A 27529-nucleotide genomic window follows, 5' to 3' on the forward strand; every position below is an offset into this window, starting at 1 on the left:
TCTGGACTCATTTTATTCATTATTATTACATTTTTTATTTTTATTTTTTAAAAAAAAAACCCTATTTCAACATAACTTTTTAGACCTATTAATAAAGAGAGACAAGGAGCATTTCAAAACAGAATTCAAAAAGGTTTTTGGGTAGAGAACAATGCTTTTTAGATTTTTTTTTTAATTTTACTGATATAAAAACAAATTAAAGGAAAATTATTATTTTTTTTCAAAGATGAAAATTAATAAAGATGTCAAAACCTAAAGGATACTTCATTTAAAAATTCAGTATCAGAATTATTTTCAACTTTTATTTATTCAATTCATATGCTGCTCACATTTTTAAAACTTAAATAAGATGTGGTATATTAATAATAATACAAAAACGCTTCAAAGAATTGAATTTATTTCTTAAGGAACTTTTACATTAAAAATTTTTTGTTTAAAATTTATACAGAATTTTCATTTAAATAATTAACAAATGCTTTATATATTAACAATCAATAGATGTTTTCTTTTTCAATAATTCATACAAATAAATGGTTCATTCAAATGTAAAATGTAAGGCACACAGCTTGTTTCACAGGTAAATGTAACTTTACTATTAATGAATATTATGAAATTGTTAAATATTTATAAAGATTCACATTTAAATAAAATGGTTTCATAGTTCAGCAATGAAAAATATTTATATTTCCTCTCATATCAAAACATAATAAGTTTGGCAATAAGTCAAAACTACTACAATAAATTGTGAATGAATTAATACAAATAAAGAGAAACAACTGATATTCTCTTTGTAGATTACAGAATCGGTAATTTCAAAACTAGATCAAACAAAATATAGACAAAAGTTATATATAAAATAAATCTGCTGTCATAGTTTCATTAATTCTATAATTAAAATTTGATACACATTGATTTTTTTAAAAAAATGTATAACATTTCTACTTTATAAATTATTTCATTGCAAACAAACAATTTATGACCACAATGCTTGAAGTTTTTAGTAAAAAAACATTCTTAAATTAATTAATACTTCTAAGAAGATTAAACGTTATATTTATTAAAGAAAATTCAGATTTAATTAGAAAACTAAATTATGACAGAATTAATACAACAGAAATTCATTTTTCAAATTATCTTTTCTGTAATAGAAATTACCGACACATATTCATAAAATATTTATATAATGTAAACATTTTAAACATACAATATAACTTGGCACTAGGTAATGTAAAAAATATAAACACATATACTGCACTTCTATACAACCATTAATACTGTAACATAAAAATAATAAAAACATGACTGTGAATTTGGCATATCGGAACTGATAAGCATGAACACATACCACTGTAATAGGAAATGCTTAAGAGGCATAATCTACCATTTAATGCCTCCAAATATGTAAATGTTATATATATCTACATAAACTGAAAACTATCACAGACCAGTAACAAAGAATATACAAATTACAATGCCTATGTTATACTAAATGCTATGATTATCTGTATTATTGGCATTTTAAAACCTTAAACCAATACATAGTAATCACAGAAAAAAAATCTAAATTAGAAGAAACAGCCTTCTCCAAACAGAAACATCTAAACAGTATATTCTTGATTAACCAGCATTTATAATCAGACATAGCAAACTTGTTTTTCTTTAACAGTTTACTTATTTTTAACAAATCACAAAAATGTTGATCACTTTAAGTCATGGATAATATTATTTAATTTACACATACAATGCCTCTCAGTCTTATATTCTTCATATATATACACATAAAAATAAATGCACATACATATTTTTTTTATATAAAACTTACTGTTTAATTGTTTATTTGAAGGGCTTTTATTCAGGTAATCTAATTTTAAAATGTTAAAAAAATGAGTGGCCACTTAATTATAGCAATTTTATAATTACTATATTATAATTCATTTTTATACTCATAACATTATTTACTAATGCTTGTATGGTAAATTTTTTTTTATAAAAATATAGCATATTTTTTTTTCTCCCTTTTTGTACTTTGTTTTTATTCAAATACAATATACTTTGATTTTAAAAAGAATATTGCTTTAGTACATTTTAAATTCCATATCAGAAAATAATTTTTTTTTATCTCGAAAAAAGTACAGTCAAGATATAGTTTTCAATGGCTATCTATATAAAACTAAAAACAAACAGTATAATACACAAGCCATTTTGAAGTATAAAAGCACTTAAGAAGATTTAAAATCAGATTAAAAACAATATTTGGAAATAGGCAAACATACATTGTACTTCCGTATCTTAAAACAACACAAAGTATATTTCCACTTATATAAAATAAAATTTCGGATATTTCATGTTTTTGTAAGAAATTTATTATTTTTTTACATAGAGTATTCAGTATATTTCTATGTTTTAGTAAAATATTCTTCACACAAATAAGTTAACAACATACTTTGCATTGTACTTCATTTACAACAGATATAAAATACTCTACATAATTTTTTTTCAAAATTGAAATAGCATTAAAAATACATTTCGTTTTTATCAAGATATATAAGAAAATATATCTTTTCTTTTGTGCAAGACTTCTGTAATATTTTAGAAAGCATTAACTCAAAACCAAACAATTCAAATTAAGTTAGTTATTAAAAAGTTTGTTAGTCATGCACTTTAAATAATACTAATATAGGATGGATATTTAATAATACTATATTAGTATAGGATGAAAATATGATAAAATGTAAAAGTAACAAGGATTATTTATTTTCTTCAAATCAAATTATTATATTTCATTTAAACAACAAATATTTTTTGATTAACTTCATACTAAAAATTCTTAGAAATATAATGGGAGGAAAATCCTCAAATACTTTGAAAAATATTGCATTGAAAGGCATATATATTACTGCATATATAGAATAACAGTAATTCAAAAAGTTTTCCCACAAAGTGAGAAAAATAAGAGGGGAAAAAAAAAAAATGAAACCACCAGAATATAGGACTGTTTACAATGTAATTTCCCTGAAGTGAGACAGCACACAAATAAGTATCTTTCATGATTCAATAACAAATGCATTGATTAAAATTACTAAAAGTTGAGCATCTCATTATAACCATAATAATAATAAAACCTAAAATATAAAAATAAAAAAAAATATTAAAACGTTAAATAAAATTAAGACAAACTACAGATTATAATTAAGTCAAACTGATTCTCATTTTCAATGAGAGAAAAATATTTACATATAAGTAGATAGATAAGTAAGTAAATTTAAAATCCCTACAAAGACTGTAAGATAAACTATTCCTACAGAATTTTGAACACACATTAAAGGTTGGAATGTATCATTACATACTGTATGAAATAGATTAAGGTATTTTCAAAATACAATTAAAATTTATCCTATTAAAATATCAATTTCATACTCAATTTTTATGACAAAGATAAATTATTGCTCTTCCATTCAAGATCAATTAAAAAAACTTGATGTAGTGGAAGACAATTATATTAATTATTTGGCTGGAGTGTTTTTCTTTGTTTTCGTCTACGAGCAAGGTCAGAGGCATCCACCGATAACAACTTTGGAGAACGGGGTGATATGTTCATTGCTTGGAAAGTAATGTTTACAGCAGCCTAAAATTAAAAATTACTTTTGTAATTATTTCCATTGTAAAGATACAGAATGTCCAAATTTAAAGAAATAGTAATTCATACTGAGAGAAATGAATCATGTGATTTATTACCAAAGTTCTGTGTAGTATGAATATTAAGGTGTGTTTTTTATACTGGTGAGGACTTACTCTACTGATAGCTGCTCTGAACCATTTCATGTAGTAAACACACCATGACTATAAATTAGCATGCATACAAAACACATATAGACATCCTGTCACTTATTTTTTGATTGGTATTTTATTAAGATGACTAATAAACCAATTTAAAAAAATTGCAATTTAAGCAATCTGAAACAGTTTATATTTGCAATAATTTATTTACATATTTACTGAATATTTAGCAAGTTAATAACCATTTGGGCATTTGCAAAGCCATTAAAAGCAATCCAAATCAATTTCATTAATAAAAAAGATTTATTCTATTTAATACAATTGAAACTAATCATGTGTGATTCTATTAATAATCAACCATTACTTTTGAATATTATCAACCAAGCTATACTGTATTGCATAACTGTTTTTCAAGAAAATTGACCACAAAACAGATCCTAAAATCTTATTCATGAAAAGAAGCAGCACTTTTTATTTTAATATCAAAACTAGCATAAAAAATTTTTTAAAAACCCATTTAAGTAATAATATGCAACATGCTGTCATATAGAATTAAAATAGTAAAAATTCCACATTGTCACATATAAATAAATAACAAACAGGCAAAATAAGATAATCTGATTTTAAAATAAATTTTAAAACAAGACAGTGCAATAAGTAAAATGTAATTTAAAAATACATTTAGATAATTTCTTACAGTATGACAAGATAAAAGCATATCTGTATTGTATATGTTGCACAAAATATGTTTGGAAATATTGAAATTTAACCGAGATTGGCAAACTTTATCTATCAGTCAACAACTGCCCAAAACTTTTAAAATTTTAAATGTTATTCCTGAATTAAAATTTAAGTTGTACATAAAAAAGCTACAAACAGTTTTTTTTAATTTTTTTATTAGCAATACTTTATTATACACAATTCAGTGATAAGCAAATAAAATGACTTTCAAATGCCAAGTTAGCAAACAGTTTTTCCATGCTCAACCAAAATAGTACAGTTTATAACCACCTGTATATTTTTTTAAAAAATTCACTGGTGCAATATTTTTTTTAAGATTTCAAATATTTGACTACACATTAAAAAGCATAGTTTATAAATTATAAATTATTTATAAATTATTAAAGCAAAACAATTGATAACTGGAATGATTAAATAGTTCAATATAAATGACAAGAAAGTTCTTTTTAGTAATTCTATATTTTGAAGGAGAAGTTAACATGCTACAAAGAGATTCAGAAATATTTGTGAAGTGTACGAGAAGATAAAGTATTAGTTACATAACAGCATTCAACAAAATAGTCAATATTTTAGTATAGATGGTGCATTTCTATTCAAGTAATACATTTTAAAAACTGAATCTATAATGTTTTTTATTGAATATGGAGTTAGATTGTAGAGGTATTTTTCTTTAAAGTGAAAAGAATGTAAAAAATTACTAAGCACAAGTTTCTATTGTTCTTGACATGCAATAACATGAAAAAAATTCAAAACCTCAGTAAAAAAACACAAATATAAAAAATTAGTGCATATATGTACTGTGGCAGCTTAAAAATAGCACAAAAATAAATAAAGAAATTTTCATGCATATAAGGGCTTACTTATATGCTTGAGATGACCATAAAGTTAATACTTTCTACAAATTTTTTACTCTTGCAGAAAACTACATTCACATAATAATAAATATTAAAAACATGAAAAGTTCAGATTAAAAACACATAAAAACATTCAACACAACAAGCAAGAAATAAAGAGAAAAGGTGTTATATGCTGCCACAGCCAAGTGATATTAAAAGTAATAGCTTTAGTTACCTGCTACGTCAAAAAATAGCTGCTTGCTGCAAAAAATAGCTAAACTGAAAAATTATGGTTAAAATATATGGGCAAAATAAACAGAGTTAATTCAGAAAATAACTTAATTTTTGTCTTACTTTAAGATTCACATTCTAAGCATTTAAACACACCTTTATAGTCTCACTAATTGATACAATAATCTATAAAATATTAAATCAGTACAGTTTCAATAACATAATTTAAAGAAGCAGTTTGCATACAAGGTGAGGTAAATATTATATGGAAAAAAAAATTAGCAATTAATTATAATATTGTTTTGTAAATGTTTTTAAATATTTATTTTTGAAAAATGAAATACTTTCGACTCTCGTCCAAAATCTTTGCAACTAAGAGGTTAGTTTTTAAAAAGTATTAATAAATAAATAAATTGTAAGTTCTTATTTAGCACATATTTTTATAAAGTCTATATCACCACCCTACAGGGGAGTTTGCTTAACCTAATTACTAAATTTGATGTAAATATATCATGGAAGGTAAGAATATGCATTTCAAAGCAATTTTTTTTAATTTTAATTAAAAATTAAACGAAATTTAATATTATTTTTATAAGATTTTATTAACACTAATTTATTTATTACGTAAATCTTTCCTTGAATTTTGACACATTTCATTGCTGCACTGAAATTCAATTTAAAAATACAGTTTCATCAAATACTCAATTTTCTTCTATTTTTAAAAGATAAAGAAAATCTGTTTATTATCTGTGCAATTTATATCTAGAATAAGAAAGTAAAGTTACAGTACCACATAAAAAATGAAGTGCAATTACCAGAGAAGTAAAATTATCCAGAGATTTTACTTAATGGAGAACAATGGTAAAGTTATTTTAATAACACTATTTTAATGACTACTATAACTTGAAGTATAAAAATACTTTTTTTGAGGGAATCATTGAAATACACATAAGAGATTTCCTTGAAATTAAACATAACCAGTATTACTAGTGAACCAGAGATAGTCACCAAAGTCCTTTGGTGACCAACTGTTTTAAAACAATGGTATACTAAAATTGGATTTAAATAATTCCCATTCCAAAATTTAAGTACTTATTGAAAAATTTATAAATACCTTAGCTGCCTGTAAGTCAGCAATCTTCAGAGTTGAATCAGGTAAGAAAAACCTAGCACGAATGAAATCATGGTTGAGAACATCTGAAGCTCTGTATCGATTTTTGGGATTTTGATCCAACATTTTTCTAACCAGATCCTATAAAAACAATTACAAAATTGATAATTAACTAGAAAGTGATTGCATTTACTTCGTATAGTATAGTTAACATGACAATGTATAGGTTACCTTTGCTGTGTCTGATACATATCTCCAATTATCAGTTGACATATCTATTTCCCCTGCTTCTAATTTTGATAAAATATTTTCAATATCATCATGTGGTCCAGTTACAAAGGGTGAACACCTAAAATGTTGGAGAAAAAAATCTAATGCAACAGAGTTCTCTAAATGCTCTTTAAAACTTAATATAAAAAAAATCAATTAATCAAATGTACCAATAAGAAATTTATAGAATTGAATTTTACTTAAAAATAAAAACTTAGTATTTTATGAATATTTAACAAATAAATCTTGTTAAAAATATGCAAATTTATTTAAGATTAAAAAAATGTTGAATTACAATTCAATGTTATATGAAATATCTTAAATTAGTTTTTGAAGTAAAAAATTAATTGCATGGTTTATAGTACATATTCAACATATTTATGATTAGACATATATATTTAAAAAAATTAAATTAAACAGCTTAAAAACCAAAGCAAAATTATAGAACAACCACTTCATTAATCTTTAAAATATAAACAAGTTAAATATAATCCTTTAATTAGTAGGATAAAATGGATCTGCGATTAAAATTAAGAATGAACAAAGCCTAAAATAACACATCAATACAGTTTTACTACTATATAATTAAGTTCTACTATATAATTACAATTTATGCACTTTTTCCCTTCTAAAAATTACAACATAAAGTATTAATTTTAGAATAAATGCATACCCTGTTAGCATGGTGCATAGTATTACCCCCATACTCCATATATCACAAGCCTCATCATATCCTTGTTTTTTCAACACTTCAGGAGCAGCAAAATTTGCAGTATAACATGGTGTCATTAATAATCCATTTTCTGCTTTCATTTGTTTGGCAAATCCAAAATCGCAAATCCGCAGAGTTGTAGGATTATTAGATGAACTAGAGTACATTATATTTGATGGCTTTAAATCACGATGAACAACCTGAAAGCAAAGAAAAAAGAATACATGTATTGAATTGTAAATAAAAACAGTTTTAGGTTTTTTAAAAAGTATCTAATAAAAAAGAAATATTTAAAATTGAATTTAAAAAGTCATCAACTATTATTTTCAACTTACAAGGAAAAGCACATGATTTTCAAATATTAAACCTAGCAAATGTCAAACAAAAATTGTAGGAATTTATTCTAATGCAACATTTTTTTTATTAACAAATTAAACAGAGATTTGAATCTGTAATTTGAAACATTGTAGCAAGATAATGTTTTAACCTTGATTCATTGATATTTAATTTAGTCGAAACAAACACAAGTCTAAATATAGCAATTAAAGAATGAACTGTTATAAAATATAATTAGCAATATTTTTTTTTAAATCACAGAAGAAAAATTATATAGAATTGAAATTCTTACTGTAAATATTTTTTTAATAAAAATTTAAAAATGGGATAAATAATATATAATTAGCAATATTTTTTTTTAAATCACAGAAGAAAAATTATATAGAATTGAAATTCTTACTGTAAATACTTTTTTAATAAAAATTTAAAAATGGGATGAATAATTTTTGTACAATATTATTAAACCCTACAGTTATTAAACGAAAACACAAAATTTTTAATTAAAAAAATTCAATAAAAGTTTAATCTAATTTTTAGTAGAAAATCTATTTAAGATTTTGAATATTCCTTTCTTATTGAGTCTCTCTTCTAAAAACACACCTACCTATCAAATTTGATAGTTCTAGACCCAACTTTCTATCATGGAGAACAGTTCGAAACGATTTTTTTCCCTATAATTTACGTTATAATGGAAGAATAGTATGCCAGTTTATTAAAACTGTTTACATTATGAAATTATTTATCTAATGTAGTAAAAAATTTTTGAAAACCTTTCGGGTTCCTTTATATTTTTCATAATTTTTAAAACTAAAAAAGTTTTGATTTTCAAAACTTTTCATTTATATATAATATTAAATAAATGAAAAAAAAATTGATGTGTGTTTAATCAAGTTTCACTTACTACTTTGCATCTTTTAATTTATAGACTGAAATCTTCCGTTGAAATTTTTTTCTTTTAAAGATTGTCACTTTGTATGCATGTTAAGTAAAAAAAAGGATTTAAAATGTATTTATGCTTTGAAATGTATCTGACTTTTTGGTTTCATCCAACTTCAGAAAGTAGATGAAACAATACTTCAGTTTTAGCTAACACTGATAAATCTATTCTTTTTGTAGTATTAAAGCAACTTAACCTCATACTGAATTTCTAATCGTTGCAGAATTAAGAAATTCACAATAATTAAAATTATATAATTAAACATTAAAGTTAAAAACATTAATTATTTTAACATAAAAATTAAATATCATATGATGTGCAAGATAGTATACTAATTAAATTATACCAGTAAATATAACCAATTATTTCATTTTAATGCAAAAATGTTGTCCTATATATTTCTCATTAAAAAATATTGTAAACCTATCACCGGAAAAGTAAATTGATTTAAATATCAAAAGAGAAATATATTGTCCGAGCTTATTAATTGTACCCATAACTTTAGAAATCAAATATCATATTAAATATGTGGCATATTAGACTGATATCAGGCAATGTATAATTTTTAAGATCTGAAATACTGAAAGTTATCAAATCAATATCTTTAAAACAGTAAATTTCAAGAAAATTTTCCGCCATACAATAAAACAGGCAAAATAACAAGGACAATTAATTAAATATGATATGTTTGATCGGATTTCCATAAAAATATTACAAAAAAAAAATGGTTATACATTGAAAATTAAAATTCTAAACTCAATTTAATTCATTTTGTTTGAAGATACAATGCACAATATTCAAAGAATGATAAATGCAATCATATGTATTATTTTATAAAGTATAATTTTTTAAAAAAAATCTTACTCCATTTTCATGTAAATAATTTACAGTGCTGGCTATAACCTCTAAAATAGCACTTGCTTCTCGTTCAGAAAAAGATACATATTTCTGTATTCTGTCTAACAATTCACCACCTTGCATTAATTCCATCAATAAAAATACACAGCTCTCATCTTCATAAACCTGAATATAAAAACATAAAGGTGTAAAAAAGAATTTTTGACTATGGTATAGAAAGTTTAGCATATCTGCTTTTATAATAGAAATTCTCTTTTGCATTCCTTTAGATACTAAATATAAAAATATGGCAAATAAACAGCAATTTTACTACATTATGCAAAAAAAAAAAAAAAAAAAAAAAAAAAAAAAAGGAAGAGTTGTACAAGTTTTTTTTTCAAACCTCCCCCTCCCCCAAATAAATAAATGCAAAACAATTTTTATTGCTATACAGTTTATCTATATAAAAGTAATAAGTCTCACACAACAAACGTGCAAGACAGGCATGTTTCAAAAGATTTTTCTCTCTCAAGGGGGAAAATTCACAAGAACTACATTCAGAGTTGAAATTCATTTTGCGTCTTGAATTCAAGGCACAGAATGGAAAATTTATTCAAGATAAGATTGCATAAATTAGTAGAATGCATATGGGGTATTCATTTCTTAAAATATTAAAGTACAAAAGCTAAGTGATTCTGAGAAAATGAAATTTAAGCTTCTAGCATAACTTGCATACTAATAAGTTGTCACAGTTGTTCAGTACTGATATAGCATGGTTGATAAAGTATTCACTTATAGACTGCAGCCAAGGTAGAAATTTTAAATTATTTTTCAAAACTTCAAATTGAATAAATAATGTGCACATATTTTTAGTTAATATAATAAATTTTTGTGTAATAATAAATGATAAAAAGTATTGATTAAGCATCATTTGAATACTATGATTTAAGTATTCAAATAATACTTAAATCATAGTAAAAAATTAATTTTTTAACAATAGATAAGTTTATAGTGATAAATATTATTTACAAAGCAAAATGATAATTATCATAAAAACATTGAGAACATAATTTGGATTTTATACAATTAATAAATAATGACTGCTCACAACAGTAATGTTTCTTTACTGATCTTGAAAAACATTTCAATCACATTAAAAAACATTCCTCCAATTATTCAATAAGTTCAGACCTTATATTTTTTTCTTCTAATTGTTGAAGTTTAATGATCTGCTATTATGCATTTAATTAATTATTAGCTGTTTTCTACAATTTCAAAGATACGGTTTTGTAGAGTTTGGGGGAAAAAAATCCAAAAGTTTACAACTTTTAATGATTTTAAGATAATAGCAATTTAAATTACATAAATTTCAATTTATAATTCAATATAATATGAATTAATATTTATTTTTACATGAAAAGGAAGTTCATTTAATTTGAAAGACAAAAAAATAGAAATGTTGCATTCAGAATCGAACTTACAGATTGGTTTGTAGGTAAGTACTTTGCCATTTCAGTGCTGAACACGTGTGGTAAGTTCTAGTATATAAACAATGCTAAATTCTGAAACTTATATTTTTAGAAGTGGTTTTATGTTTTAAAGAGTAAATATCTTAAAGGTATATTACCAATTCACCAAATCTTATACAGCTAAATTTCCCAATCTGTGCCCTCCTCAAGACTGTAACATTTTTTTTTTTTATCATTTATAACAAAACTAAAAATCTTATCATTAATAACAGTCAAATTTTCAAAAGTCACAATCAATTTAGTTACATATTTTCAAATATGTATGAGAATTGAATTACAATTTTTACAATAATGTATATTGATAAAGTATAAACTATCTGCTTACAATCTGTATAATACATCAATACTCATTTTCAACAGACACATTTTCAGACACATTGAAATGGTTTTAATTATCAGAGAAGAAAGTATAAGTGCCTAAGTAAGAAAGCCTAAGCTAAAAGCTTTTAACAATCCCTTACTATTTTTCCAACTTTTTAACACAATAAATTTCATTACAGTTTTAAACATTCTTTTATTATCAGAAATTAGATGGAAAAATAAAAATGTTACAAAACATAGAAAAGGAATGAAATAGAATAGCATAAAAAAATTGCGCCCTTTCCCCTTCACACATTCTCTAAACAATTTGCAACTTGTCTATGGCATAGTGATTTTATTTAAAATTTTTTCAGTTTTCTTAGTAACCTCTGAGTTGTAAGTACTCTTGAAAATGACAAAAATGATGAGTCCACTCGAGTTACATCATTGCTTATTTATTTATTGTTAGATTTAGGGTCTAATTAAAATGGGAAAATGATTCTAAAGTATTTTTATATGGTAAATAAAAAATAACTCAGAAAACTTAAAACATTATTTAATTACTTAACTTCCCAATTAAGTTACTAAAAACTACAAATGAGCGACATAAGCTACCTATTTAAATTATAATTTTACTAATAAAACAAAAGCTGAATTCTTTGCTGTCCTTTTGACTTTGATATCCTATAACAAAAATGTATATTTTTTAAAAATTGAATTCCAATATAAACGCAAGATTTCTGCAGCAACTTTTTGCGAATTTCACCAAAATAATAGCAGCATATAAGGATGAAAATAATTTATCAAATTTATAATTTAGATGTTTATTCTTAAACAAAATTTGATCACTATTATATTTGCATACTTTTGATTCATGCTCATGATAAATAATTTCGAACATTTTATGATAGCTGTTTACTAAATCATTATCAAGTAAGAATACTTTCAAAAAGCATTTGAATAACAAATTTGTCTTTTAGGCTTTATATTATATATATATATAAGCAATAAGTAGCAAATTATTGATAAAACATGATTTAAAAAATAATCTGGCCAAGAGTACTTACATCATTCAATGTTATAATATTAGGATGTTTCCCATGCCTAAATAATATTTCTATTTCTTCTGTATAATCCCGCAAACCTTTTTTTAATATCTGGAAAAATAAAAATTTTGAAATATAAAAATATGGACAAATAAAATGTTTCAAATAGAAAGAAAAAGTAATAAAAATCGATTGAATTATGAACGCACACACACAAAAAAAAAACGTAGAAAAATGTTTACCCAGGATGCATAATGAGAAATGGATGTAAAAGTTAAGCATCTTTTAAGCACCTTGGCGAAAAAAATTAAGCACATTCATACATGAATGAAGCATGTATTTTCTAAGCAAAGGAATATTTCCTCCTAATTTTAAAATCCTCAACTCAGATTTAAAAAATAAAATGATAAAAATTTGACAGTATTATCTGTTATAAATTTAATTGAATGAAACTTTTACATAAACTCTTATTTTGTCTATATATATATATATATATATATATATATATATATATATATATATATATATATATATATATATATATATATATATATATATATATATAAAATAGATTTTATAAATATTTTTGAGACAGAATTAATAAGCCGAAAAACAAGAAAGGGGCCCAGAAATACTATTATTCCAAATAACTTTAAATGTTTTTTTAAAATTTGATTGGCAGTTTACATCCAAAAGTTTGTTTCAAAAATACATTGATTCATTAACTTTTTGCCACAATTCTTTAATTTTTCACTTCATATCAGAAATTTATTTTTATAAGTACCCTTTTTTTCTTTTATTCTAAAGAGAAAGTACATAGTACAGTACATTTTATTCAAAGAAAGTAAAATAAAAATATTTCGTATTAAAAAAAGTAATTCTAAAAAATATCACGTCTGAATTTATCTTGAATAGAATTGTTAAAATAAATATAGATTTGAAAATCTATAGTTCATGCAAAACCAAGTAGTTAATTATTTATTTTTTTCCTTTTCCTTTTGAACAATATATTTTCTTGGAATATCAGCATATCTCTCCAGTTAATCATTTTATGCTCTTTTTGAAAACTTAACTCCTATTTATTACATTTTTAACACTGCTTGAAGGTGTAACATGACTTCATAGTAATGACAATAAAAAATTCTAAATATCATAAACATGCTTCATTCGTGTTTTTAGAGTTGCTTTCTCCTACGTCCAATGCACCCATTTCTTTTGAGCACCAAATACATCTTACTTCATTCATTTTTTTTTTTTTTTTTGTCAATTGGAACTACCCTATGTATTTTTTAAGTACTGATAAAGAATTAAACGAAATGTGCCAGACATAACTAGATTAAATTATTCACTATCTAGTTGAAGTTCACTAAAGTTGAAAGAAGTTTGAATGTTTTTGGAGTTGCAACAAGTTTGGCATATTGTGTTCGTATTTCATAAATAAAAACAATCCAGTACTATATTTTCAGTAACAAAGGCTCAACTTTAATAACAATTTTAATGCCAAATTTGGAACCTCTATGCTTCATAGTCAGCCTTTCAAATCTTTTTTTTTTTTTTTTTTTTTTTTTTGAAATTAAGAAATAAACTGTAATTACAGAAAACATTATTTTGATTTAAATAGTGTACAAAACATCAGTATTAAAACTAAATGTACAGAATAATAATTATAAACATAGAAATGTTTCTAAATACCTTAACAGCATATGCCTTTCCAGTGGAAATACTGAAGCACCTTCTAACAACTGAGTAAGACCCAAAACCAAGAATATCGAGTGTTTTATATTCTTTATAAAAGGTAGTTTTAAACATCCCCATTTCACTCTGAAAGATAATAAATGAATTAACACAAATAACATCTTACGCAAACAATAATTTATCATATTAACTATGTACTATATTAAGGTTAAAGTGAAACATTCATTTCTTTAAAAGAATATACAGTTACACATTTAAAAACGTTACATTTTAAAACATTAATGACCTCAAAAAATAATTTCTCGATGAGAAACTTTCACGCTAATTACTATTTCTTTAACTTATGAAAACCTTGCATACCAAAAACCTCTTAAATCAAAATTTGTGGTATATATCACAAAATTCCTTTTGGATGTTATAAAAAAATGATTATTTCCTTTAAAAAAATTGCTAATTACTGAATGTTTATTCAAATGGTAGAATAAATATTTAATTTAAAATATGCATCTATATATCTTAATTAAAAAATTATTTATAATTTTTATATTATTAATTGAAATATAATCAAAGATACTAACTCGAGGGCAAATGCTTTTTTTATTTGGTACATTGTCATCATCAGAGAAATTTGTAGCAACATAGCTGAAACCCCTGAAAAGTTCATGAGCAGTGGCACTAGCTGGTATACCAGGAGAATCTAATAAGCAAAAGATAATGTAACATTGACATTACTATACAATATTTTAATCAAACTATATATATATAATTTTATTATTATTATTTTAACATTAACTACAAAATTAATCAGTATAATTATCAGTATCATTTGATTCAAAATTTATAGCATAATGAAGACAATAAAGCATTCATTTGAACCTCTTTCCTGAAACCAACTAGTTTAAGAAAGTTGATACAAATTTACAATTTTGATTTTAAGACTACAGATCAAATTTGCAGTTTCTTTGAGTATGTACACATAGTCAAGAAAAGAGAGTCAACTCTTTGATGAATGGGAAATTTGATAAATATCATAAAATTATAATTCATTATGATCGTTTATTATTGCTTCACCTCCATGAAGATAGAATTCCTGTGAACATATTTCATATAAAATCTGATTGAAATTTAGAACCACAGCATCAAGATCATGCAAATTTAACTTTTATAATTTGCTTTTTTGAATTATTATATTAACAGATAGCCTGGCACAGATACAATCCTCCTCCCACATTCAGCAAAGTTAAAATTATGAAAATTCATGAAATTAATCAAATTTTTGACATTTATAATATATTTTTTTTTTTCTTCTTATACAAGAAGGTACAAAAAATCAAATACTCAAATACACAAAATTCTAACGTTACCTTCAACTTCTCTAGGTATTAAACTTTCAAGTGAAAAAAGTGCTGCAGTTGGTATAAATGGTGGTTTAACCTCTTTCCTAAGGAGTTTTTCAAAATTGATAGAAGCAAAAAAAGAATGGCATCTAATTTCGTGACCAGAGGCTGTAACAAGAAAAATAATTATAATTACTATTGCTTGAAACGATCAGCATGAGCAAATAAATAAATAAATAATAATAATAATAAAAAATAGAAAAGAAAAAACCCTACCTAATCTATTATCAGGATTACGTTTAAACAAACAGCGTAATAGACTTTGGGCAGGTTCACTAAGGTACTGGGGCATTTGTAATCTTGCTCTATAAAAAAATTTTTGGTGGATGGAATTTTTGGTGGATGGAATTTTATATTATATATATATATATATATATATATATATATATATATATATATATATAAAAGGCAACACATTTATGATCTTACTTAAAACATTTGACAATATTGTTTTAAGAAATAATTTATTTTAAGTAATTTTATATTAAACAATATGTAACAATTGCACAGATAATTTACCTTAAGATTTGATTCATAGTTTCTTTCTTATTAGAGGAACGGAATGGAAGTGATCCAGTCAGCATTTCAAACTAAAAAGAATACAAATTTTAAAAACAATAGAAATAGAAAAAATATTCTGTCGATTCTCTTTCATATGAAAATGATTTAATGTTGAATGCAATCTGATTGAAATAAATATACTCAGCAAATATTAACATATTTTTAGTGTTTGAATTAATATTTTACAAAAAATGAGTGTTCAAAAGATTAAAAACATGTTTAATATTTAAATTTCACAAAATAAGGATAAAAATAATTATATTGTTTTAGATGGTTCTATTAAGCCAACAAAATGGTGATTATTATATTAAACTAGCCGCCTTTGGCGACCATCCGGTTCGCCAATCTTAATGCACATTAAAATTTTAATAATTAAATATTTTATGGAACTCCCATTTTAATTGCTTCTTCATTAAAATATTTTAAAACTTCAAATTTTAATAGTCATATAATTCACTCATAATATTATAAAGGCCTTCAGCCATAACATAATATGTATCTCTCTAATTTTCTGTTAGCTCCCGTAGAATTTATGCTTTAAATTAAAGTGGAGATGATTAAACTGCAATAAATATATATACTTTTTTCCCCCTGAAACGAAGCATTTAAATAAATATATATGAGTACTGAAAAAAGAGTCGCTGAGTATTTATAATTAACAATGTTTAACTTTAAATGCATTAAACCTTAAGAAAATAAACAGAATCCTTTGAAATAATCTGCCGAAAATTTCTTAACCCTATCCTCTTTAGCGTGGGAAAAAAAAACTGAAGCCTTACTCATTTGGCGGCGGAGAAATGAAAAGATTTTTTTGTCGGGAAAGTAAGTTTTTAATTAATAATTAAAAAAGCCCAACTGCGATTTTTAAAAAAAAATCAAAACCCTTCAAAGGGATATACCTAATAATTTCCCAAATTTTCACGGCGATTGGATGTATGGTTTTTGAATCTATCGAGTACAGACAGACACACACACATTCATTTATATATATATATATATAAATAATCACTTGTTTAAATACAATTCGTTAAATATAACTGGTTTAATACTACTTGTTAAATTCGTTTTTATGGATGCAATTTCAGTTATCTAATAACTTTAGGATAAACTTATCTTCCTCTAAAAAAACAAGACATTTTAATCCCAATTTGATACTGAAACTATTAAATGCATTTATTAAGTTACAAATAATGTTTAAAAACAATTACAATGTCTTGATTTAATTGTTTGCATAAAAATTACAGTATAACATTTAAACCAGCATTAAAAATTTCTTCAAAAAATCTACAAATAACACCTTAGATACATTCAATGTATTTTAGAACATTTAACTCAAATAGTATGTAGTAATATTAAAAAAATTAAAATACTTGAAAATAACAAAAATTTAAGAAAAATTTACTTCAATTATTAAGAATAATTTCACTGAAGACATATGAAAGAATTTTTTTAATTTAGATTAATATACCATTAAAACTCCAAATGACCACCAGTCAGCAGCTGTGGTATGGCCTCTGCGATTTATCACTTCAGGTGCCATATATTCTACTGTGCCACAAAATGAAAATGCCTTTTCGTTATTCAAGGATTCCTTACACAATCCAAAGTCTGTAAGGCATATATGACCATCTTCACCCAAAAGAATGCTATGTTAGAAATTAGAAATATTTTTATTTAGAAAAGTAAACATTTTAATATGAAGAAAGTAATATAAAAAATATATCTACACAAATTAATACACATTTTTTTATAATCATTAACATTTATGAACATGGTTTATAAAATGTGTTCATTTCATACAAATTTGCTTACAAAGCATTATATTTAACTTTTTAACTGCAAATTTCAAATAAGTGTTAGACAATATTTTTTAAAAGAAACTCTACTCTAATTTCAAGCACAAATCAGTTATTTCAATGGCTTATGAAGCCATATTTATTTCAAGACTGTGAAAGGTGGAACTTCCACATTTCCTAGCAATTGACATCAGGATAAGGATATTTTAAGTTCTACTCACTAAAAAGTCTTGTACATATGAGATATTTGTTAAAATTTTAATTACAACAGCTTGACAATACGGTTTAAAAGCAAGGAATAATCCACATTCCCAAATATCTTATCCACAACTCAATATTAAGGGATTAATATATACTTTCAAAAAGGGGGAAAAAGAGAGGTATGCATAAAACCTAGAAATTCTATGCAAGATTTTCATCTATTTTTAAACGTCTTTGATAATTTTGAAATTGTATTATAAACTTTCAAATAATATTGCAAATTAAACTGCTGAGCAATATTTAAATCCAATAATATAACAATTTCTTAATTCTACAATCCCAATTTTTAAAATGCAGGAAATAATTAAAACTACTTTATTTTGACACATCTGTCATATCGCTACATCTCGAATATTTACTACTTCCAAGCTTTTTTCCCCAAAATATAATTATTAAGTTTTAATACACCAGTTTGTACATTCAAAAACTGTTCAATAACAAATATAACATAATTTTTAAAGCAGAATCGAGGTCGAAGACAAAGAAGACACTTTCGAATTTTAAACTTTGCCCTACTCCACCCCGTGGGGCATGATTTATGTACAAGCAAAAGCGATGAGCAGATCAACATAGAACGACACAAGGGCGAAATGAGGGAAAACTAAAAAAGGGCAAGAGAGAGAAATTTTTTTCCAGCAGTTATATACTATGAGACTTTGATAGGGATTTCTTTACACATGCCGAATTAGGCAAGGGAATCATAAAGATATTTTTAAAAGAATTCGCTTGGCTGACAATTTTTTATCTCTTCACTCAGAGCATGGGAACAGCTGATTAAGCATTTTTACAGAGCTTCCTCGTGCATTAATTAAAATAAGAAGGTAAAATTAGATCAGGAAGTAAGAGAACAGTATTGAAGGAATTTAATATAGGTTGAACTAAACAAAATCTTTGGAAATTAATTAGGATTAAATTAAATTTTAAAATTTATATTATATACATAATATAAGAAATTCAGTTACAATTGCTTTTAAAACTTACTTTTCAGGCTTTAAATCCCTATATATAATTCCAAGACTATGTAAATGCTCTAATGCTAAAGCTAATTCAGCAAGATATATTTTCACATCATCTTCAGTAAACATGACCTAATTTAAAAAGACAGAATGAGCCACAAAATATTGCATTCAAGAAATTAAAGGTGGAAAATAAGAAACATATAAATACAAAACAAGAACAAATCCACTTACATTATTTGATAATTGACAAGTAATATCAGCAGAATTTTAAATAATGAATTCAAATTTTTAATGTACTACTTCAGCAAAATTAAATTTGCAGTTTTGAATAATATTGGAATATTAGGTATAAGTAAAATTTCAGTAAATGCTTAAGTAAACAGATTTAGTATTTAAAAGATATAATTTAGAAATATTCGATTATTAATTAATGCCATCCAATAGGAAAGCAATTATATCTTTCCTTTATTATTCTCTTAATACATAAATGTGTGCAAGTTTTTTTTTTTATTTTTTTTATAACAAATATAGTATATTGTACATTTTTTTAAATGTTCACATTATATTATTTATATATATATATATATTTTGATTAATATATAAAGGATGGAATATAAAAAATAAACAAGGTTAAATGATTTCCAAAAATGCACATAAATTTATTGTTTTATTATGTAATAATTGAAAAATAACAAAATATGATGATTTCAAATGTTATACTGGAAGCTTATAGCTCAATTAGTCTGTTAATGTTTTGAAATGTTGGTAATCTGCATTAATTAAGATGACTTACATGAACAGAACATACAATACAAAAAAAAAAAAAAAAAAAAAAAAAAAAAATGTAGATTTCATTTATTACTCAGTCTTTGATATTGCAATTAAATTTTAGATTAAATTTCAACAAAATAGAAATTAATGTTTCAAAAATTGTAATACCAACTGTTCACATTTAAAATAAAATTTTAAACATAATTACTGGAGAATTATAATTCCTATATTTAAAACTTCATGTCATACATATTCTATTATAGTAATATATCATAAAATAAAAGAGAAAGAAGCCATTTTTTGATTTCCAAAATGTACATACGTACTACATTAAATTTATTGTTTTATGTATTAATTAATACAAAAATAACTAGAAAATATTACCTTTTCAGGTCTTAAACAGCAAATTTGTTTATTCAACATTTAACAGAATTTGAAAAATGCATTGATACTGGTTTTAAATTGAACAGCTAGTTTTAAGTATGAGCTTTCAAAATGACATTTTTTTAAAATGAACTTTTTAATGTCAATATATTCTTGATTGTAGTTTTAATTTTGCAAAAAGGATAAACATTTAAGAATATTGAAGACAGGCTATAAATTTAAATTACAAGGAAATCCATTTGAATTTATGTAAAAGAAAAATATTTCTCAAGTTTCTGCATTTATATAAACATGGCAATACCATAAAAAACTTAAAAGATTTTTTTGTTTAAAAAAAAGATACCTAATAAGCTACTAGTTCAAAACTGTTTAACGATGTAATATTTTTCTGTTTTTTTATATCCCCCCCCTTCCACTCTGTAAGAGCAAACCAATTTTTATCAAAACAATTATATTTTTCTTCTCCAATTTATAAAGAATGGAAAAGAGCCTGATACACACTTTTAAACAACTAAAATGTTCCTATCAATATATGTTACTAAAGTTAATCTAAAAGTTGGTATTATTTTTAGGCTATGCAGTCATCTGCTAAATGTTTTTTTTAACAGTACAGTCAATTTCATTCAATTAAAAATTTAAAAGTAATACTACATTTTAATTCTGAAGATATTCTGAAATAGCTTCTAAAAATATATATAGTTTAACATATTAAAACTTTAAGAATAGATTTTTACAGTTATGAGACAAACATGTACTTAAAACAAGTACTTACAGCCTTGGAATAAAAATTTAAATGAAAATTACCAATTATTTATAACTACTGTAATGATTTATTAGAATATAAACATTCAATCAAAAAATATTTAAATTAATCTTGAAATACATTACATCTTTGCTCAATCTTGTAAATAAATCTCCACATTTCAAGAAATCCAATATTAAATACAGCTTTCCTGCAGTCTGAAATGCTGACAAAAAATTTATCACTTACATGGTAAAAACAAATGAAATTATTAAAAATAAATACAAATGAAATTTAAAAAATAAATATTCATGAATTTATTAAAATTAATTTCAAGCATGAACCACATTTTAATCAGCACCCACTTTTATATCAAATTGTCACACTTTTATTAAATAGCAATAATTTCATTAAATTAAAATAGATTAAATACATGTACACAATAACTTGTAATTTTTAAAGTTAACACAATCAAATGTAAAATAGCAAAATGGTAGCACATTTTTATGCATATCTCAAAGTGCAATGATTATTTTAGAAATAAAAATATCTTTGTCATGAATTTGTTAATCAGTTATAATAGTTAGAAATGAATAAAACTGAATCAAGAAAATTAATGTTTTAAAAAACCATTATAACAGTAACAAATAATTCTCATGAAAATACTTCAATAGCAATTAATATTGAATACTACTATTTATGACAAATACATTTTTTTTATAAACAGTTTTCATATTAAAATTTTTAAAGCTTTTAATCATTTATGAAGTCAATAGAGAGACAGTAAACAGAGTTAAATATCTTCTGGTGTATTTTTTTTTTAAATTAATAATAAAAAATATCATTATTTTTGGTAATTGGCAAATTTTACTACACAATAATTTTATAAAATAAATTTATTGCAATGTAAAAAGTTTTTATTTTCAGTTATTTATTCTCTAACAATCCTTCATAAAAATTTAATCCAAAATTTAAAATATCTCTCCAAGCTACAATGCCAGGCATGAGAATGAAAAAGTTTGAAGTTAACATTTAGAAGAAAAATTGTTTCCTAGAGTCACCAGTCAGTAATCAGCAGGAAAGTTAACAGGAAAATTGTTCAAAGTCCTAATAAAACCCCTTATCACAATAATTTAAGGACTTACTCATGTATAAATTACAATTTTATAGGGTATTATAAAGCATATAATATTTCTAAAAAGAAGTGAAAATAACAAACTTACCATAATGTAATTTAACAATGAAAGGATGATGGACTTCAACAAGAATATCTCTTTCATATTTTGTTCGAGCTCTATCTCTAACTGTAAAGAAGAAAAGGCTTTTAAATAACAAAAACTAAAAGAAATGGGGAAAAGAAAGGGAAAAAAAGTATTTGCAAACTTTTAAGATTTAATTTTTCTCAAATATATTATGTTTTCCCTTTTCAGAAACTTTTAATAAATTTGTGAACAAATGTATACAAAATCCTTCATTTAAAATAGGACTATTGAAGATATCAACTGCAAACTTTAATCAAATGTTTCTACAACTTCTTTAAACATCTGGCAACATCCAAAAATATATATTTCCTTTAATCATGAATTTGTTTTCAATGAGATAAAAATTTTTACTTTGTAAACTTTTATTTGTTTTTAGTTTTAAAAATGGGGAATGCTTATTGAGCAAAGAACATGCATTAAATTTGGTTTTCACAATAAAATATCTGCTACAAAAACAATTGAAATGCTGCATAAATTTTTTAAAGATGCCCGTTTCTGAAAATAACAATATAAGTTTGGTATAAAATGTTTGAAGTTGGCTATTTACGTAATTAATCAGTTGGTAAAATAATGATTAATACATTGATTAGGTCAGAGAATCGAAGTCTAGTAAACATTGTTTGATTATAAGAAACATTATCGAACAACTTGTAGCATGCTCCTATCAAGCACTTGTAAAAGATCATTTCAGGTTACAATGCACCACATACTGAGCAGTTCAAAGAACTTTGATCCAAAAGTTCTGCTCAAGTTATACAAGAGATGTTACTCAACAAAATTCTTTTCAAAAGTGAAATATCACAGGCATTGACTTAGTTATATACTTTTGAAACAGCAACAATTTAACAATAACATGAATTGCAATTTAACAGGTAAGCAAGACTGAAAACCACACCTTAAAGTCACATAAAATTAAAATTTCTTTGATTGTCATGGTATTATGTAGCATGAATTCTTATGAACTGGCCACACAGTCAATAAAGATTATTTGAGTGTTTTGCTCTATTTGCATGAAACAATTCAATAAAAATATCTTGAAATACAACAACAACACTCAACTTGATAAAACTTTGAGCTAGAAGGATTAAATCTGATATATGAGCATTAAATTAGTACATTTCTATCAATTCTGCTGATTCAAGTATAAATAAACATAATATCTACAAAGTGTTAGATAGGTAAAATTTGATACATAAGTTTACATTTAAAACATAGATCTATATGAAATGAAACCAAAATTGGGATCGACTGTCTGTACTTTGGCATACACATAAATGCGATAATTTTGACATGCACATAAATGTGATAATTCAAAAACATAGGAAAATGAAATTTGGTTCACAATTTATTATCCTAAGTGTAGACTCTTATTAAATTCGAACAAAATATGTCAAAAGATTAATCATTTTTCAAATCTGCACTTTCATATCATGTAAATGCAATAATTTAAATAAATGAAATTCGGTATGTGATCTTTTGATTTCAAGTGCAGTTTAAAGTTATATTTAGGCTTAAAACTTCAGCTGGTAAGAAAAAAGGAAATTTGAAAATAAAATGAAAATATATAATCAATTTTCTACATGGCAGAGATTAATTACAAAAAAAAAAAAAAATCTGCAATGGTTTTGCCTCCTTTCTTGTGTCTGACATATTGGGAGGCTAGGAATCTAATGGCATCATAGCCAATCTTCTGGGTATTTGTAATAAATAAGATTCATAAAAAAAGATAACTGTTTGCCAATTCTATGGAATTAATACATAAGTAAAAATTTTCTTTACTATACTATGAAGCACAAAACTTTCATGTGTGGGACACTGAAAAGAAAAATCTGAGCACTAGTAATGTTCATACCTTAACCAAAGTCCATAATTTTACATACAAGGTGAGAGGAAGGGGGATACTTTAAAGAGAATGCAGGAAAATTTTAAGGAGATTACTCTTATTGGTTAGAAGAATGACCAGAACCTTATTTGATAATTTTATCAGAATACGGAGTTCCAAAAATAAATTGTGATTTAAAGATTGGTGTACCTTTTAATGAAGCTTTCTTTAAAACTTTCATTGCATACAGTGTATTTACGTCAGGTCCCGTAAGTTTTCTTACTAAGAAAACCTGAAAAATACATATATATTTCATTGAAAAAAAAAATTGCAGAGAAAAAGTTATAGATTACAAAATAAAACATGAAAATTTTACATCACATATTAAAATATATAATTCAGAAACCAATTTATTAGAAGTTTTAATTATCAGAAGATTTTATAACAGACAATATAATATAAACTTTTTTTTGTTTAGCTTCTTCGTTTTTACAAATTTTAAACCTGAATTTGTTCCCTATTTAAAATTTCAATTAAGAGAGAAGAGAAAGACTTTGAGAGTGGAAATGGAAGGGAGGAAATCGGTTACAAGTTTATGTAATGTTTATAAGAAATAATGTGACATTAATAATAAAGTTAAAAAATATTTTCATTAAAAATATGATGATTAAAACAAAGTATGGAAAGCACTGGGTTCTGAAAACTTTTCAGGAAATTACATTACAGTGAAAACTACGAAAATCTTCTAATAATTATGAAAAATGTAAAATACATCATAAGTATGAATAATAATAATTTATATTATAATTATATTTAATATTTTAATTCAAGTATCAAATGTATTTAATATTTTGTTTTTACTTTTGTTTTGATAAAAATTCTTTACAGTACACATATATATTTTTTAAGCCTTATTTTTATGAGTGACCAGATATATCAGGTAATGTTTGGGTGTAAAATACTTGCACATCTAAAAGTTTTAGTGTAAAAACAATTTTTATACAATTTTATAATATACAAAATGCTTTTATTACTGAAATGTTTAAAATAATTAAAATGAGAATATCAATTGAATTAAGATATTTTTAAAAACTGCAATTGGCTAATTTTTCTCTATAAATAATTAAAATTTGTTATAGAAGTAAAACTTGTTCACAATGATGCATAAGAAAGGTTTAAAGCAATTAATTTTCATAAATAAAAGGAAAATAGATAAAATCAATATTTGCTCTTGAGAAAAAGTGATAATTCTGCTTTTAAATTTTTCATATAACTTTCTACAATTCTACATATATGTTCAGCAACAGTTCATATGCATTCTAGTTCTTCAACATTAAAGGTTATTAAACATGTGTACAAATTTTTAAAAATTATCAAAACGAGAGATATTGTATAGAAATTACATTGTTGATAAGGTACTTTTCTAAACTTTAAGATGGCAGTGAAATATTTTTTGTGAGATATTAGTTCGGTAAGTATGTAATAAAGTAAAAATCTTGTTTAATTTACAATTACGTGAAAATTTAAGATGACAGAAAAGATTAATAAGAGTAATTTTTTTTAATATTAAAAATTTTTATAATTGAGCACCAATATGAAGCAATGCTAAATATATTTAAGAAAAAGAAGAAAGAGCAGTTAAAATCTTATTATTGCCTAGCAATGAAGTATTTAAAATTTCCTTATATGGAGTAATAGTAAATTAGTTTGAATTTAATTTTTATAAAGATTTGTATAAAATGAATTTTGAATAGATTGCCAAAATTAATGAGAAATTACACCACAATGAAATCAGTATCAGTAAAAGATAATTTATTACTCATTAAAAAGTTATAAAACTAACTTTTATGCAATAAATATTTTCAAAGTAAATACCAAAATTTTTCTTAACTTTTTGATGATATATTTTAAGGAATAATAAATTTTGAAAGTTAAAAATAGCAGAACTGACCAAGAAATATACCCAGAATTTCATGCCAATTTCAGATCACAAACACTGATCGTTACAGGAAAATTTACTTGCGATTGACAATAAATATTTAACAGGCTGCCATACACATTTACCTCTAGTAAGTAATTTTGCATGATAAAAAAGATGTTTAGAGCCATTAAAAATAAAACTTGTAAATCTTTGAAATTAACAATGAAACAATAAGTAAATGGAAATAACTGATTGCTTACATTTTATATGTCAAATACTCTTCTAAAACATGATATATATATATATATATATATATATATATATTAGAGACAAAATATTAATTCCATCATACACAAATTCACTAAATAATGTAAACACTTCTTAAATTTAACATGTTTGGAATAAAAATAAATGAAAAATTAGGACTATGTTACAGATGCACTAAAAAAATTAGCTTTAGAATTTGATTTTCTACATTTTTATAAAAAGATTCTGGCTAAAAAAATATTAAATGAAGGTGCATAAAAAAAAGTCAGATTACGAATAAAGTTACATACTTTTCCAAAAGAGCCTTGACCAAGCATTTTAATTAAAGCAAAATGGGAAGGATCAGCTTTGGGATGCCCATCTTTTGTAACATTTTTAACTTCAATCTCCCGATACGTTTCATTGTTTGTTTCTATTTTGTTGTGCTAGAAAAATATACATTTAACAATAATACAAATTGATAAACCCTTTTCAATTTAATAATTTTCAAGCAAAATTTAAGCATATAAATAATTTATATGTATAAATAATGAATATAAAACAATGTTAAACATGCAAAATTAAAATTCCATACACAGGAATCAAGTGAAGCCTAACAATCATAATTTGGAGAAAAATATTGCAATATTTATATCAAGAATCTCATTAAATTTTAAATAAAAATTGCAAATCTTAAAAACATTATCACAAAAATATGCATACAAAAAAATCTGTATTAAAGGATAAAAGAGGTAAAAGGCCCTTAAAAATTTCTCATTTTTAACTTATTTTGTTGGTTTCTAGAATTAAGCTGATGGCTTAAAATTAACCATTAAAATTAAGAAGAAGAATTATTTAAGAATAACCACATAATTAAGCTGATGGTGAAAAAATAAAAGACATGACACCAAAAGAAATCTAATCAGGATATTCACAACTTCATATTGATAAATTTTATTAATCAAAAATTATATTGTGCAGCTAATAAATTTACAACTTAAAATATTGATTAATTGATGGTAACAATGCCTTAAAGAATCACAGTCTTA

The 27529-nt window shown here is 24.1% G+C and overlaps 1 protein-coding gene across 2 annotated transcripts in view; it reads right to left on the reverse strand.

The window, feature by feature from the left end:
* Nucleotides 1–2676: 2676 nt before the first annotated feature.
* The window catches only part of LOC129962710 (ribosomal protein S6 kinase 2 alpha-like), a 29184-nt gene continuing 4331 nt past the window's right edge, over nt 2677–27529 (reverse strand). For both annotated transcript variants that reach the window (XM_056076642.1, XM_056076643.1), the window contains exons 3-19: nt 26792–26926; nt 24524–24605; nt 22453–22533; nt 21376–21455; nt 19355–19461; nt 17785–17962; nt 16275–16345; nt 15972–16060; nt 15723–15863; nt 14937–15055; nt 14356–14484; nt 12685–12774; nt 9816–9974; nt 7640–7878; nt 6928–7045; nt 6700–6837; nt 2677–3625 (exon numbers count right to left, since the gene is read on the reverse strand). In XM_056076642.1, coding sequence (XP_055932617.1) covers nt 3500–3625; nt 6700–6837; nt 6928–7045; nt 7640–7878; nt 9816–9974; nt 12685–12774; nt 14356–14484; nt 14937–15055; nt 15723–15863; nt 15972–16060; nt 16275–16345; nt 17785–17962; nt 19355–19461; nt 21376–21455; nt 22453–22533; nt 24524–24605; nt 26792–26926 — 2082 coding nt within the window. In that variant the 3' untranslated portion in view covers nt 2677–3499. The remainder of the gene's footprint in view (nt 3626–6699; nt 6838–6927; nt 7046–7639; nt 7879–9815; nt 9975–12684; nt 12775–14355; nt 14485–14936; nt 15056–15722; nt 15864–15971; nt 16061–16274; nt 16346–17784; nt 17963–19354; nt 19462–21375; nt 21456–22452; nt 22534–24523; nt 24606–26791; nt 26927–27529) is intronic.

The sequence above is a fragment of the Argiope bruennichi genome, chromosome 3, assembly GCF_947563725.1.
Source record: "Argiope bruennichi chromosome 3, qqArgBrue1.1, whole genome shotgun sequence".
Classification (NCBI taxonomy): Eukaryota; Metazoa; Arthropoda; class Arachnida; order Araneae; family Araneidae; genus Argiope; species Argiope bruennichi.